The sequence below is a fragment of the Cariama cristata genome, unplaced genomic scaffold, assembly GCF_000690535.1.
Source record: "Cariama cristata isolate BGI_N322 unplaced genomic scaffold, ASM69053v1 scaffold3261, whole genome shotgun sequence".
Classification (NCBI taxonomy): Eukaryota; Metazoa; Chordata; class Aves; order Cariamiformes; family Cariamidae; genus Cariama; species Cariama cristata.
The window spans coordinates 1-9,805 of NW_009600828.1; the positions used below are offsets into that span (position 1 = coordinate 1).

The following is a 9,805-nucleotide window of genomic DNA, read 5'->3' on the forward strand; positions in this document are numbered from 1 at the left end:
AAACATAGCCACGCTACTGGGAAGACAGGACTTTCTGGCAAGGGAAAAAGGGATATAAAAACAGAAAGGGAAAACAAGCACAATCACAGCTCTGTCTGTGGGCAAACAGACTGCTCGGGAGAGCCAAATCCCTCTGGAAGCGGGGTAATGTAACCTGGAGCGTGTGCTGTCCCTGTTCGCTCCATACGGGGATGCCAGGAACTGGCACTGCTTTGGTTTAGGTGGAATTTTTTTTTTTTTTTTTTTTTTGGTGGAAAGAAAAAAGTGAGAAGGAAATACAGCTTGTTTTTTAAGTTGACAGCTCTCTTGGAAAAAAAAGTCGCTGCAAATGAGTGAATTGGTATAAATGGTAGTGCAGCTAGGGGCCAGACATCTGAAAGGTTTACAGACGCTTGAAATTCCTATGAGGAAGTATTATTACTTCTGTTATGTATTAAGGGAAAATGAGGCTAAGAAAAATTGCTTTGTCAGCTAGATATCACCACGTAGCTTCTACAAGACATGTAAGAATTAAAATATCCCCGTTAGATACTCCAAGAACTTAAATAATTACAACCAGGAAATTACATGGAATGAGGAAAGTGACCTGTTGCTAGATGGTATTATCGCAGTCTTGACTGGGGTCACAAAAATCTTACTTTCAGAATTCAGTTTTCAAGTCAAGTGTGTTCAGCTTGTGAAAGCCACATTCTCCATGTCAAGCTGGGTTCTCATTACAGTATCATCAACAACAGGGACACAGGCGTTTATGTAGCTAACTTCTGTTTATGATACATCAGCTGTGTTAGCCACAGGTACTTCAGCTAAGGCACAACACAGAAACCATCTTGGCTCAGCAGGCACCACCATCCAGGGCACATCTTTGCCGGTAAACGAAACAGGTAAGACTTAAGGCAGCAGATACGGCGTTGCAAAGGACCACTGCCTAAACGCCTTCTTAACAGCGAACCGCTGTCTGTTCGCAGGTGCTCTACGTGTGTTTCATTCTCTTACTGTATGTTTATAGACTAACAGCATTCTTCTACAAGAAAGCAAGTAGATACTATGAACCGAGGTGATGGTGTAAACTAAAAGCAGAGCAAGGGAAAGCAATACATCACTGAAAACATTGTCAGGTTACGACTGTCAATCCACTGTTGAAAGGAGAGGTGCAAGGAAAAACGCTAGCATTCCTTTTGAAAGCTGTTGTGAGGTGGCACTCAGCGTATCGCATGGTTCTGCCTGCTGCGTACCAGCTCGCTCAGGGGGCAGAGGGTTAATTTGAATCACCAAGGTGATTATGTAGCTGTAGGAACTGGCTTAGAAGATGGGTCTCAAACCTTAACAGCCTGGCAGATTATAAAGAGAGAAAAATAGACATCTCCAGAGATGTAGAAGAATTGAAAGAAATTGCTTACAGGAGTACAAAGGCATCTAATTAGAATGGAAGAGAAGCTGGTAAGATAGGGAGAAATTTTGGCAGAGTATATCAAAGAATAGTTCCTGACAGTGAACCTATTAAGCAGAGGTAGAACCTCTCAAGGTGGGGGTAGAGGGAGACCAGTTGGTTGGAATATGTAAAAGTAGACTCTACAAAACATTAGAAACCATACAACTATAAAGGAAAATTCCTCTTGGACTACATCTAGTCTGACAGTTCTTTCCCATCTATAAATCTATAAGCTAAGCTTTAGTTAGAGAGGAGAGAAGAGTCACAGCCATGCTTATTCTCCCTCACAGCTGCTTTTCCTTTGGTTCTTAATGTTATTATTGCTGCTTTCTTAGACAGCAGCTAAGCTTTGGAATCATGGCTGCGATTTTGAATGAGTTTGAAAACAGTTTGGAGAGTACCGCGCACATGGAAGAACAGCAAGACAATGCCAGCTGGGCGCTGTACTTGGAAAGACGCAGCCTTGTTCTGCAGTTCCTGCGCTCCAGCCTGAGCCTTCACCAGCTCCAGCACTACCAGAACAAAGCTGACCTTCTGAAGAAGTGTTGCTTTTACTTGGGGGTTGAGCCGAAATACATGAATGTGACAGACGAGAACCACGTGATGCATCGCACTGACATCTTGCAACTAATAGACCCCTGCAAGCTCCAGAGGATGAAGGAGCTGGGAAAAAAACAGACTGAAATCCAGCTGTCGCTTTTAACTGAGCTGTTAGAACAGCTGGAACGAGGTCGGGCGGAGCTGAGCCATTATGTAGAGACCTGGGATATGGCAACTTTCCTCTCCCAGTGGCACTTGATTACACAGAGACTGTCCGAGCTCTCCGAGCTCTCGAAAACTGTCATTTCCTTGCAAGTGCCAGGAGAGCTCTATGTTCAGCAGTCTTTGGTGTCACATGCACTTCTTAGAGGTACTAGACTCCCCAACATTAGACTTTCTCTCTATACAAAGATGCCCCTGATTTTTAATCGAAACAAATCATTTGCATACAAGGACTGGGTCAGGCTTCAGTGGTTTACCAATAATAAAGAGCCACACTTCGAGCAGTATGAACTGCACTGTAAGTTACTGACAGATGGAGTGGGATACAGCAGGATTCAGGAAGTTACCTCCAACATATGTATAGTCCAGGGCCTGCAGCCTGGCAGATCATACCAATTCACAATCAGAAGATCATACACTCGGACGTTTGTCTTTGCAAACTGGCACGACAGCATTATATTGAAGACACAAGCTAACACTGTTGAAGACGCGGAGAGCAGCGCTTATGCACTGGAAGGATGAGGTGGCACACAAGAGCATTCTTATTTTAATCCGTTTGAAAAAGATGAATGAGAAAAAATAAAACTTTATTTTTAAACAACTTGCATAAAACTGAACTCGTTTTGTTTTCAACAACAATTTTACAAGCGCCTTCCCCAAATCTCTCCAGGTTAACAGTAACCCATTCCAAATTTCTCACGCAACATAACATCCTCGGGCAGCATTCCGGACTCAACGCTCACTTCCCCCTGCCAGAACTCACAGGCAGGAGCAGCTGGAAGCACGCAGTCTCGCAGGACGCCTCGGATGCAAAGCACGGGGGATGGAAGCATCTCCATCGTCCAGTGCTTTCCATCCACCAAAAGATGCCCAGTGCCAGCTTCTTGCAGTGATGTTGTTTTGGTTTCTTTTATCCCAAGTTATTTTTTTCCCCCACATCCTTCCTCCAAAACACCTGAACTGAATCCAGAGCTCTTCAAACCACTCAGCCTAACTTATCTCCATCTCTGGTTCCTCTCACCCTCTACACCTTGTGCCTTCTAGGTACCTAAGCATGATTTCAGGCTTACCCCTCTAACAGCCTGTGAAAAGGTCACTCTGATTAAAAAAAACAAACAAACAAAAATTCCAACCAGCAAAAAACCCAACCACCCCCCAAACCTCCCCAACAAACAGGGAAGGGTAATACATCCACACAACCAAGATGGAGAAAATCTTTTCTGCCACGTACTGCAGTTAATGCTCATTTTCTTTTTTACCATTTTGTTCAGTCCAAATATAGCTGTCCCCACACCGATTCTAGTCAAACCATCACATAAACAGACCTTTGAGTAATAAAATTTATTATTTAAATAAATTCAAATCATTTTTACAATTATGGCTTAAATATCAAAAAAGGAATGTTGAGGTTCATTATTAGAAATCATAGAAGCAGTTAAAAATATTTGTATCCAAAACGTCAGTTGAGGATTGCCACACATCACAGACATACAAAAGATAAAAACCTGCCACATTTGAAGTTCCTTAATTTACACTCCATGACACTTAACATTTCATTTCTATTTAAAAAAAAACCCCAACAATTTATTGCAGTCAATTGATTGTCCTACACAGATCTGTCCAAATCCTCAAGTAAAGAAGTCCAGTGGGCTTCTCCTTTGCCGGCTGAAGCCAAGGAGAGGTTTCCTAGTTGCGGACATCTGCAATTTCACTGCCGGTCTGAGCAGGACGGAGGGCGATGGCTGCAACCGCCGCGAGCGTCACAGGCCGGCGGCTGGCACACCGCTCGCTGCCTGCGCAGGTGCCCGTTGTTCAGCTCGGGCTCAAGCTCTGGCTTGTGCCAAGGAAATTAAGTTATCCTCTTGGATGAGCTGACATTTGTGTCCTGCAACAAGGTTCTTTTGTCTGTGAGCTGCGGAAAACACGGAGCCTGTCATCAGACAGACACCCTGCGCGCCGTGCTGCCGGTGGTTTCCTATTGGAATTACCAAAGGTTTGGTGGTTTTGGTTTTTTGTAAGTATTTTAAGAAAATGTGTTTGAACATAAAATTCTGTCAAAAGTAAATTCAAAGCTCTGTCTGCAAATGAAACCGAACTACTTTGAACTTTTTTTTCCTCTATGAATGTCTATGGTTCTCTCTGCCCATAAGGACAAGAACACGATACTCAGCTGTCACTAACAGTCTGTTGCACTTTCTGCCACCCCTGACCATTGCAGCTGCATGACCGTCTCCACAGGTAACCGCTCACCGCCCAGACAGCCCAAGGGTCCAGCCTGGCTGTTACTGCCGCGCGGGTGGTCTCGGGCAGCGTTTTCTGAACACCAGTTACAAAATGCATCTTCAGAGGAAAAAAACCACATGTATATTGTCTTGCAACACCGAGGTGACCAAGCAAAGCATTTCAGTCTAGGCTTTACCCTCCAAGGAGTAGCAGTAAACATGATTTCCCGGCTGAGGGCAAAGGGAGATGCTTTGTGGGGTCTCTTCCAAACCCACGGCCAAACCCTCCCCAAGAGCATTGGGCTAAGCCACTACACTCGGGGTGAGTCTCCTCATTTGTGTTACATGGAATGAAATAACCAGCAAACACACCAAAACCAAATGGGGGAGAGACTCTTCACTTACATGACATCATAAAAATGAGACCCACTGGTTCTAAAGGGACCAAGGTGACTTTGTTAGAATGATGCCGGCACCACGCTAGAGTACCTAGCCCAACAATTCCAGCATCTTTTGCAATTCTCCACATCATCTTGGAGATACACGATTGCATTTCAGTAGTCCACAAAATGATTCCCGTACAAGCTTATTTTGGAATTGCAACAATATTTCCATAATCAGGCTGGCGCAGAATCTTTTAAGATCCCATCTGGGATGACTTCAAAGAGGTTATCAAGCATCTTTAGAACCAGCAGGAGGTACTTCCTCCGGGCTTTTGTCCCTCACAGAATTGCCATTCTTCCCATAAGGAATATGCCCATTATTATGCTTCCGTAAGACAAAGGCAAGCCTGGGTGGTCTCTAGCGTACAGATCAAACCCACCGAATGCAGAAGTGCAGGAAGGTAGTGTAAAATAAGGAAGAGAACAACAAAATTTGTCCATAGGTTCTTCAGTCAAGTCTAACACAGAGTGATGAGAAGAAACACACCGTTAAATAAGGTCTTTTCCAGGCCCAACGCTTTCTTATTGCACATTCCTCCACACTGGAAAGAGCCATGCTGCATTTTCAGTTGCAAACACAGGACAAAATTCACCCCTGCCATAGCGCTGTGAAGTCCCGGGGACCCCTCACTTACGCCAAGGAGGACTTGTGTCCCAGCACAGTATAGACGTGGTGCAAACCCACCGCGATTGCATCTTGGCTCCATCCCACATGAACATCTAGAGACAGCCAAGCGTGCGGTCCTGGGCAGAGCCGAGGCAGGCACTTCATACATTCAGAATTGAAATGAGATAAAAGACACTCTCCCTCAAAACGATCATGCTTCAAAAAGCAGCGCCGTGATTCAGCAGAGAGTACCACTTCGCCGCTCCACATCTGTATCAGCCAGAGGTTACCGGGCAAAAGCAGCCTTCTCTAGTGAATCAGAGCTTCACTTCACAGCAGTTTAGCTACTTAAAATAAAAAAACCACATTATACACATAGATGCTGTGGTACGTTTATCAAATTTCCATCACCGCTCTTAAAAACTCAGGCCGTCAGACTGTGAAACAAGTTCACAGAGTTAAAAGTTAATAAATTAGAAGCAGCTTTAAAAAAATATGGGGTAGGAAAGGGAGGCTCTTACAGGAGGAGATTTTAAATAAAACTCAGAACAGTTTAAAATATGCTTACAAATTCCAACGTTTCCTGGTAGGAGTGGTCCTCGCTTTTCATTAACTTTATGCTGGTGAGGACAACCTCCTTTGAACAAAGACTAAGTAAATCTATTTGCAAAATATAGCTTGGTCTTGGTTCTGTGCTATTTACATGCTCAGAGAACAGCGTTTTGGCTAGACAGTGGTACGTGGTTCTCTCTTTGCTTTCCTCCTTCACTTAAAAAAACCCCAACAAACCAAAAGAAGTCATTTTTCTGCTTTGAGAAACAAGAAGCTTTAAAAATTCCCTGGCCTTGGTTTTAAAATGAGTGGCAGTACTCAGAAGCTTTGGTCCTCTATGGCAAATCGCAGCTTGCCGCGCGGCTCCGTCGCGTGCAGTCATCCCGCCCTCGACGAACGGACGGAGCATTTGGTCCCCACAACGCAGCCGCGCTGGCCGATAGGGTGGGGGCTCCGCTCAGCATCTTACAGTTAAAAAACCAGTACCACCATCCATAAAGTCACACCCCCGTCCATCCATTTCCAATGCTTTTTGGTTTGCTAGAGCTGAAAGTTCCCGTCCAAGGTTGCACTGATTAAAAAAAAAAACCCCAAGATGCCAAAGCACGCACCGAAGCTGAGCTGTCACTGCGCAGGGGAAGGTCCTGGCTCCCCCCCTGCATTTGGCTCCGTAGGTCATTAAATAATGGAAAGATTGCGTCCTCCCCAAGGCACACGTAACGCAGTTCAGGTAGAGGGGGGCGAGCTCATCGAGGTACCACCCATCCTCACCGGGAGGAGGCTGAAGTCTTCCTGACAAAAATCCCCTGGGCTGCAGTATAGCACTTGTGCTGTCTGTAATGCTGAAGCAGTCTCCGCCACAAAGGGTTGCACTCCAGGAGGTACCAGTTCCCTGTGGGCGCAGGGATGGAGGCAGTGGGTTAGCGGCCGGGAGAGGCTCAGACGATACCATCACAGACCGGTCACCGAAATTTTTGTCTAACATTTCTAGCCTAACGGTGCTGGATAACTTGCAGGGACCTTTCCTTCAGCCAGGGCTGTGTGAAATCCAGCTCCCTTTTCAGTGCTGTCATATCTGCAAGCAGCTTCCCTACCCATCACAGCCTACGCCTGCGTGATTAGGAGGAAAATAAGCAGCCAAATTCTGTTAGGAGAGAGGTCTGAGCATGCAAGCGACAGAAACAACGTGGTCTGAACCAGAGGGTGAGAAAAACTAATTATACATGCTGCATATGAGCCATGCACAATCTCTGCTTCGCACAGATTTGCCCAGCTTCAAAACCGCAGACCGTCTAAAGGCCAGGAGAATAAAGCAAGACCATCGGTTGTACTGGTTTGGATCTCCACCCCCTTTATCCAAGCGCCCCGTTCCCCTGCGGGCCTGCGCACGCTCCCAGGAGACCCACCTAAAATGCAGAGTCCTTCCTGAGCTCGCGTGATGCCGACATTGACCTGGTTCGGGTCGGTAACAAAGCCCAGGTACTTCTTCTGCCAGCTCTTCGTGGGCTTCCTATCAGCCTCTGACCGAGGGCAGGAGCGTACAGTCGACAGGATCACGTATCTCCACTCACTTCCTAGAAAGTGGAATTGAACCAGATTCTTTTTTTAGAAGGAAGCATCTGGCCACCCCTCCACCCCACAAGACACCCGTTTCTCTACAGCAAGACCCACAAAACTGCAGCCACCGTTTGGGTTTCTCCAGCTTTGGAGGCCATCGGACTCCTGGTCGCTGCTCTCCAAAGAGCACGTGTTACGGCCGTTCTCTCACACCCCCGTCAGACAGCCTCCACCTTCCTATCTTCAGCACTCTCCCCCTGCCCAGGCACTCCAGAGGTTTCCAAAGGATTTATTATAGTCACAGATCACCCAGAAATCTGGCCCAGGGATGCTTCCTCCATGGCTGAAATGACCCTGGTGTAGGATTTGCTCGAAGACCGTCTCTGTGAGAAGTTGCTTCAGTCCTCAGGAAGGGAGGGGAGGACAGAACCAACCCTCCCCTCTCCTGCCAGCCTCACCTTGACTCTTCATGATGGTGCAGACGGTCACTCCGGAGATGCCCTCTTTCAGGAGGCTCTTGTTGATCTCGGAGACCTGGGCGTTGTAGGGGCTGAGGATGGCGATGCTCCCCGGTGGGATGGTGCCATCTATTGTCAGCTGCTTCGCCCGTCTCACCCGGGGGGGGACCAGGGTCCTGCTCACCTGGGAGCGCTGGCCGGAGGGAACCAGCCCTCCAGCACCCCGTCCCCAGGGCCGCGATGGTGCCTGGCCGTGCTGCTGCCCCTGCTCTGGGTCACGCTTCCCTACAGCTGCCCCTGGCCAGGGCCATCGCGGCGTGCTCCAGACCCAAGAAGATGCCAGGCAGATTCTGCACCCCACTGATCTTTATCCTGTATCGCTACTCATCGTCCCTCCGCGATCCCCAGAGTCGCCCAGCACAACACCCTCCCTTTTGCATCTTCAGCAATTCCCCAGGACCCTGCTCACCGCCTGCTCCACTTCTTCCAGGTTAGCTTTGGAGTTCTCGTTTCCTTCCTCGGTAGAAATCATGAGGCTCCGCTCCTTCCCCTCCACGTGCCCGAAGATGATAGGGCAGCAGCTGTTACCCTTGTGGTAGAAGACACTGGGTGGACGGAAAAGCTGGGGGCACGTTTTCAGCCGCATTTCATAGAACGCCTGGGATGGGAACTCGCAAATGCTTTTGTGCTGGCAGAGAAAAGAGAAGAAACAGAGGTGAACAAAAACCAAGGAACTTCTCAACCTGCAGCATCTTTTTGGGCAGGCTTCACCTGCGATGCCGTTGTGCTATAGCCGTCACCGGCCGAGTGCGTTATTCATTACTCTAGGAAGGGAAAGCACTAATGGAGAATATCAGTTTCCCGGTGGCTTGAGGCAAGCCCCGACAGCAGCATTTTCTGTGATGGAGGAAAGACAATCCCCTTGAGGGGCTCACCATGCGGTACTGCGTATCCAGCATCCACGCCTGATGCCGGTAGCGCTCAAAAAGAGACGTCTCCATGCCAAGACTCTTGCAGAAGTCATTGTTGACCACGGGCCGCAGCTGTTTGTGATCCCCAAGCAAAACAACCTGGAACGAGGAGTGGACACCTCAGCTACGGGGACGGTGGCACTGGTGAAGGCAATCAGCTCTTTGAAAGGCTATCTGTGTACAGACGTTTGCTGCTACTTATTTGTGTTACAGTTACAGCAACCTCAATCGAGACCATGTTGGGCATTATGTAAAGATCCTGACCCAAATAATGCGGAGCCTTGTTCCCATCGACAGGGGAAAGACATCATGTCATAAGTCTACTGAGATCTGCTCTATGCTTCTTGTCACGTTAATACTTTGTACCTGGGTCAGCACCGTTTTTGGTGGCAGTGATACCCACCCTGCAAAGAAGCACCAAAAATCCAGCCACACCACCACTTGTTTTCTCTTGCAGAAAGCCAGGAGCAAGTTTAGAGGACACAGGATGGGTGTAACTGTTTGAAGACAAGGCGCTGAGCTGATACACCCAGCAGAGAGGCGAGCAGATGCAACAGTTCTCCACCACAGCCTTCAGGCCTACAGCAGCTCTTACGACTGCTTTGTGTGGTGCGAACAGATAATGCACAGCTCGGGCATCTGGCGAGAATGCTCATGTACTGCACGTACCTCTCTGTGCGTCAAGATTTTAATTACAGTTAGTAGTGTTAAACCTCAGAGGAAACAACTCCCTGAAGGCTGAAACGTTGATACCCCACCATAGATACTACCAAGAACAACCTTGAAACCTGGCAAAACTTGGAA

The 9,805-nt window shown here is 47.5% G+C and overlaps 2 protein-coding genes across 2 annotated transcripts in view; one reads left to right on the forward strand and one right to left on the reverse strand.

Annotated features, from left to right (window-relative positions):
• The first annotated feature begins 1,786 nt into the window (after window positions 1-1,786).
• LOC104169276 (chromosome unknown open reading frame, human C20orf195) lies at window positions 1,787-2,713 on the forward strand. The gene has a single exon (XM_009710164.1). The coding sequence runs from the start codon at window positions 1,787-1,789 to the stop codon at window positions 2,711-2,713; it is 927 nt and encodes a 308-aa protein (XP_009708466.1).
• A 4,069-nt stretch (window positions 2,714-6,782) lies between these two features.
• The window catches only part of HELZ2 (helicase with zinc finger 2, transcriptional coactivator), a 17,042-nt gene continuing 14,019 nt past the window's right edge, over window positions 6,783-9,805 (reverse strand). The window contains exons 14-18 of the mRNA XM_009710163.1: window positions 8,966-9,100; window positions 8,500-8,718; window positions 8,031-8,214; window positions 7,422-7,589; window positions 6,783-6,907 (exon numbers count right to left, since the gene is read on the reverse strand). Of these exons, the coding sequence (XP_009708465.1) occupies window positions 6,783-6,907; window positions 7,422-7,589; window positions 8,031-8,214; window positions 8,500-8,718; window positions 8,966-9,100 (831 nt within the window). The remainder of the gene's footprint in view (window positions 6,908-7,421; window positions 7,590-8,030; window positions 8,215-8,499; window positions 8,719-8,965; window positions 9,101-9,805) is intronic.

Bases quoted from the DNA above. Each gene is read 5' to 3' on its own strand.
- LOC104169276 (XM_009710164.1), top strand. From the start codon at position 1,787: ATGGCTGCGATTTTGAATGAGTTTGAAAACAGTTTGGAGAGTACCGCG.